The sequence below is a fragment of the Eimeria maxima genome, genomic scaffold, assembly GCF_000499605.1.
Source record: "Eimeria maxima Weybridge genomic scaffold, Emw_scaff1628, whole genome shotgun sequence".
NCBI classification, from domain to species: domain Eukaryota; phylum Apicomplexa; class Conoidasida; order Eucoccidiorida; family Eimeriidae; genus Eimeria; species Eimeria maxima.
Window position 1 is genome coordinate 1 of NW_013564553.1, and position 6,555 is coordinate 6,555.

General features: G+C 49.7%; 1 protein-coding gene across 1 annotated transcript; it reads right to left on the bottom strand.

Annotated features, from left to right (window-relative positions):
• Window positions 1-1,199: 1,199 nt before the first annotated feature.
• Window positions 1,200-6,296, bottom strand: EMWEY_00054280 (hypothetical protein; the record flags this gene model as incomplete). The annotated part of the gene is made up of 4 exons (XM_013480108.1): window positions 1,200-4,605; window positions 4,662-4,782; window positions 4,969-5,971; window positions 6,105-6,296. The coding sequence occupies 4 exons, from the start codon at window positions 6,294-6,296 to the stop codon at window positions 1,200-1,202; spliced, it is 4,722 nt and encodes a 1,573-aa protein (XP_013335562.1).
• Window positions 6,297-6,555: the final 259 nt, after the last annotated feature.

Below are 6,555 nucleotides of genomic sequence, written 5' to 3' on the forward strand. Positions count from 1 at the left end.
TAAATATATATGTTTATATATTATTATTATTATTATTATTATTATTATTATTATTATTATTTACTATATATATAAAATATATAAATATATAAATATACTAAATAAATATATATGTATATATTATATACTAAATATGTATATATATTATACATTATATACATATATTAATATTATCTAGATATATATACATTATATATACAATATATTTATATGTATACGTATATGTATGTATACGTATATATGTATATACGTATATATGTATATACGTATATATGTATATGCGTATATATGTATATATGTATATACGTATATATGTATATGCGTATATACGTATATATGTATATATGTATATACGTATATATGTATATATGTATATGCATATATGTATATGTATATATGTATATGTATATATGTATACAAGGTCTTTGCCATAGAAAACAACATAGGAAAGAAAAAGGAGACACATACAAGGAAAAGGAGACAGGAGACAAGAAAGGAGAAAAAAAGAAAGGAGAAAGGAGACAGGAGAAGGGAGACAGGAGTTCTTAGTAGGGTAGCAGACACTGTCTCCTTTTTTGTCTCCTTTTTTGTCTCCTTTTTTGTCTCCTTTCTTGTCTCCTTTTTATGTCTCCTCCTTTCTGCCTCTTTCTTGTCTCCTTTTCTGTCGCCTCTTCTGTCTCCTTTCTTTTTCTCCCTTTTTGTCCCCTTTTTTCTTTTTTTGTCTCCTTTTTTGTCTCCTTTTTGCCTACCCCCTTGCTGTCTCCTTTGTGCAGCAATCTGTCCCCACTTATATAAATTAGACAGAGGAAGGAGACAGAGGAAGGAGACAGAGGAAGGAGACAGAAGAAGGAGACAGGGGCCCCCCTTTATTATTATCTGTCCCCTGTCTCCTCTGTCTCCTTTTTTTATTTATTTATTTTTTTTTTCTTTTTTCTTTGTCTGCTTATTAAGAGACAAGTTTCTCTAGACTAGTAAGAATATACTCCATAGAATTAGATGTCTCCTCTTCTGTCTCCTCTTCTTCTTCTCCTCCTCCTCCTCCTTCTTGTTGTGTCTCCTTTTCTCCTGTCTCCTCCCTAACGGGGCCCCTGTCTCCTTGTACAGGGAGGCCCTCGTGCCTGCCTCCTTCTCCCCTAGGGGGGACCCCTTGCCTGCCTCCTTCTTCTATAGGGGGACCACGTTCCCTGTCTCCTTCTCCCCTAGGGGGGGCCCCCTTCCCTTTCGCCTTCTCCTCTAGGGGGGCCCCCTTGCCTGTCTCCTTCTCCCCTAGGGGGGCCCCCTTGCCTGTCTCCTTCTCCCCTAGGGGGGCCCCCTTGCCTGTCTTCTTTACCTGTCTCGTTTCCTTCTTCTTGTCTCCTACGGGGGACAACAGGAGGAGAAGAAGAAGAAGAAGGATCCATGATTGCTGATAGTTCTGCTGCTAATGTATCAAAGTCTAAGGGGTCTTTCCTGTCTCCTTTTCCCTTATCTGTCCCCTTTCCTGTCCCCTTATCCGTCCCCTTTCCTGTCTCTTCTTCTGTCTCCTTTACTGTCCCCTTTACTGTCTCTTTTTGTGTCTCCTCCTCGTCTATTTTGACCCATGCAGAGAGGCGAGAGCCCCTGGAGGCATCCGAGTGTGGGGAGTGGGATCGATCCCCGATCCCGATCCCGTTCCCGATCCCAATACCGTCTCCTGATCGCCCACCTACTGTCTCCTTACTTCCCCTTATATCTATTGCATGCGATGTCCTTCCTCCCTTACTATACACCCCAGGAGACCACTGGTGACCACTGGGCACCAACTGGAAACCAGCTGCCTCCTCTGTCTCATGAGGTGTCTCCTCAGGTGTCTCCTCAGGTGTCTCCTCAGGTGTCACCTGTGTCTCCTGCCAGGTGTCTCCTGTCTCCGACAGTAACTGTCTCCTCTCCAATTGAGGGTATACCCTTACTGCCTTTGGGTATACATATAGTCCTTGTTGTATATATAAGGCCTCTGGTGAGGAGACAACTCCTGTCTGCTCCTGCTGCTGTCCCATCCATATCTGCTGCTGCTGCTGCTGCTGTTGCTGCTCTTGCTGCTGCTGTCGCCTCCCTGTCTGCCCCCCCATGTGTCTGCTCCCTCTATAAATAAAGGGACTACCTGTCCCCTCCTCAAAGAGACGACTATCCCAATTATATTGTTCTGCCTCCTCTTGCCATGGCATATAACCTGTCTCCTCCTGCCATAGGGGGTCTGCTGTTCCCTGTCCCCTTATATCTTCTTCTTCTTCTTCTGCTGCTGCTGCTGCTGCTGCCTCCTCATTACTATCTCCTGTTGACCACACAGGATAATAAGGACTTGTCTCCGTTAATAAACTATCTATCCAGTCTCCTCCATAAGCGCCTCCTGTCTCTCCTCCCTGACCGTCTCCTCCTGTCTCCCCTCCCTCCCCCCTTGGCTCCCATACAAATCCAACTGTCTCCTGTTGTGTCTCCCCAGGTAACAATTGTATCCCCCAGGTGTATGGATAAGTGTCGTCTAGAAAAGGGAAAGTGTCTCCTCCTGTCTCCGCCACTAGTGTCACCTCCCCATCATCAACTGTCTCCTCGTCTCCCTCCCCCTCTGCCGCTTGCTGCTGTTGCAGGGGTGTTCGTCTCTGCATGCTGCCTGCACCAACTCTGTCTCTAAAGAAAGCAGCAGCAGCAGCAGCTGCTGCTGCTGCAGGATCAGTTTGCTGCCATGACGATTCTCCCTGTCCCCATTCTTGTAGTGACTGCACCTGCTGCTGCTGCTGCTGTGTTTCTGTTCCTTCTGTTGCTGTTGCTGTTGTTGCTGCTGCTGCAGCTGAGGTTTGCTCGCTCTGACTCGATTGCCTTAACCTTGGAGGTATATACCTTGGGATCGGGGCCGTCTTTGCGGTCGGGATCGTCTTGGGGGGCGGAGTCGTCTGTGGGATCGGGATCGTCTGTGGGAGCGAGATCGTCTGTGCGGTCGAAGTCGTCTGTGCGATCGAGGTCGTCTGTGGGATCGGGGTCGTCTGTGGGATCGGGGTCGTCTGTGGGATCGGGATCGTCTCCTTTCTCTCCGCCTCCTCCTCTCCCCTTCCAAAAATTGTGTATTTTGTCTCCTTTTGTCGGCTTGAGGGAGGAACATAAGATACCCATGGGTTATTATCTGCTTGCATTGTTGCTGCTGCTGCTGCTGCTGCAGCTGCTGTAGCAACAGCTGCTGCAGCAGTTGCTGCAGCAGTTGCTGCAGCAGATCTTGCTGCAGCTGCTGCCTCCTTGTCCACCCCACCTCCTGCTCCTCCCGAGGCATTCTCGGTAGCGGGATCGGTACCGACATGAGGTTGGTATTCCTCCCCTATCTGTTGATCATCCTCCTTCTCCGCGTTATCATTCCCCTCCCCCTCATCTGCTGATGCCGCCGTTGCTGCTGCTGCTGCTGAAGGTACAACTTCTTTTATCTCTCCTAATATAATATATTTAGATGTATAATGCGGTCCCTTCTCGGATATTGTCTCATCTAAGGAAAAGAGGAAACCAGGACAACAACGTCTCTCCTCTACTAGTAGCCACATACAATCAAGGGGATGTCTAAGCATTTGTTTTCTTCTTAGATCTACTAATGACTGCATGGATAGTAGATAACTATATAATTCTCTATGACTTGCTGCTGCTGCTGCAGCAGCTGCAGCTGCAGCAGCTGCTGTTGCACTAGCTACAGCTGTTGCAGCCTCTAACTTGTAACCCTCTGCTGATGCTGCTGTTGCAGCAGCAGATGCTGCTGCTGCTTCTGCTGCTCCCTTAACAATGTCATGTATATTACTCAACTTTATCTGGTTTCTTAGGGAAGACAATAAACTTAATAATGCACTAACAGATATCTTCATAGAGACTAAGAGGGAATGTCTCTTAACAGTAGACATATGTGGCTGTAGATAAGGTGTCATAGAGAAGGAGGAGACAGTCATAGCTAGCTGCTGCAGCAGCAGCATATCTCTGCTTTTATTGGCAGATTGATAGATTTGTTCTTTTACCCTTGTTGTTGTTGCTGCTGCTGTTAATACACTAGAGAAATTAAGGAGACAATTTGCTGCCCATTGTCTGTCTTCTCCTCCTAATACTCCTCCTACCGATCCCAACTCCAGCAACATAAATCTGCCAACTGTTAATAACAAACGAGAGGCCGAAACAGCATCCAATTCTTTTGCCATCTCTGTTGTCTCCTCCTCTACCCGTTCTAATAAACAAGATAAAGTATTCAGTATACTAGGACCCCACATACTCCCTTGTCTCTCCTCTACCATCGCACTACTCGCACGATCCTCAACACGATCCCCAACACGATCCCCAGCAGGATCCAAGTATGCATCCTCATCTACACCATCATCAGGAGCCTCTACAGGTTCCTCAACAACTTCCTCAACAGGATACTCGGCAGGACCCTCAACAGGAACCTCAACAGGTTCCTCAACAGGATCCTCAACACGATGCCCATGGGGATCCTCAGTACGGTCCGTATCACGATCCCTATCACGATCCCTATCACGATCCCTATCACGATCCCCATCACGATCCCCATCACCATCCTCAACACGATCCCCACCAGGGTCGTCCATACGTTTCCTAGCACTATCCTTAACACTGGGACGACCCAAAATGCGAATACGAGTTGTGGGATCCCCAACACGATCCCTAACCGATCCCCAGCGATCCCCACCCGGTCCCCAACGATCTCCAGCCGCTCCCCAACGATCTCCAGCCGCTCCCCAACGATCTCCAGCCGCTCCCCAATGATCCACACCCGTTCTCCAGCGATCCCTATCACTTCCACGATCCCAACGACGTTCCCAATAACTTCCACTCAACCTAGAATGCTGTCCATAGCGACTGCCGCGAGCCCCACGATCTCCATCACGATCCCTGTCACCGTCACGATCCCCACCACGATCCCCATAACGAACACGGGCCTCAGTACCACCACTATCCCTAGAATGATATCCATACGAAGAACGAGCTCCGCTATCCCCAACACGATCCCCATCTTCCCCACGACCCCCAACACGATCCCCATCACCGTCACGATCCCCAGCACGGTCTCCAGCACGTTCCTCAAAACGATCCCCATAACGAACACGGGCCCCAGCATCAGCACTATCCCTATGACGATATCCATAAGCAGAACGATCCCCTGAACGATCCCCTGAACGATCCCCACCACGATCCCCACCACGGCCCCAATCACCCTCATTTGCTCCAGCACGGTCCCCTGCCCGATCCCCTTCATCACCACCTTCCCTAAAACGAGATCCATACGGAAGACGGTACCCTCGTTCCCCTGCACGATCCCCACCACGATCCCAACTACGATCCCCATCACGATCCCAACTACGATCCCCACCACGATCCCAACTACGATCCCCACCACGATCCCAACCACGATCTCCGCCAGTCCCACGATCCCAAATACGATCCCCACCAGTCCCACGATCCCAACTACGATCTCCACGAGTTCCACGATCCCAACCACGATCCCCACCAGTTCCACGATCCCAACCACGATCCCCACCAGTCCCACGATCCCAACCACGATCCCAACCAGTTCCACGATCCCAACCACGATCCCAACCAGTTCCACGATCCCAACCACGATCCCCACCAGTCCCACGATCCCAGCCGCGACCCTCATCACCCGCACGATATCCATATCGAGCACGAAGTGTATCGAGGTGACGTTCCCCACTGCGACCTCCAAAACGATGACGATCCCAATCGCCAACACGATCCCAACCCCCTTCCATTTCCCGTTCCCGATCCTGATTCCGAGTCGGTCCCTGGCCCCACAACTGAGGCTCACCTTCACCACGATCCCAGCCCTGACGCCGACCACGATCCCAATCCGGGCTCGCAGCGAGACCCCGATCCCGACCCAGATCCCTCCTGCTGCTGCTGCTGCTAGGCTGTTCTTCCTCCTCCCTTCGTGGGGTGCCCCCACCTTCGCAGATACTCCCTAACAATCGATAACGTGGGTATACACCCGAGAGTAGTCTTTTATTAGATGAGGGTGTGGGGTTGGAGAGGAACTGAGAACAGCGCAGCAGCAGCAGCAGCACAACAAGTGCAGCAGCTGCAGCAGGAGTCACCCTAGCTATAGCAGAAGGAGATCTTCGCCCTCTACGCCAACTACTAATTGTAGCAGGTATAGGCAGATCTTTTGTCTCCAAACTTTGCTGCTGCTCATCTACCTGCTGCTGTTCTTGCTGCTGTTGCTGCAGCTGCTGCTCTTCCTCCTTCTGCTGCAGGGAGACACTCCCTAGCTGCAGCTGTTCCCTCATCCTCGGTTTCTTAAGAAGACACCAACAACCCCATGAGGTAAGAAAGGAGACAGAAGAGGGATGAAGCAGGAGACACTTTGCTGCTTCAGTTGTTGCTGCTGCATCAGTTGTTCCGGCCGCTGCTGCTGCTGCTGCGGGACACTTTGGAGCACGAGTGGAGAAGCAGCAGCAGCAGCAGCAGCAGAGAGAGGCAGCGGGGCGGTACGACAAGGAGACAAATAAAAGGAGACACTAACCCTACTTTTAATTCACTTTTTCT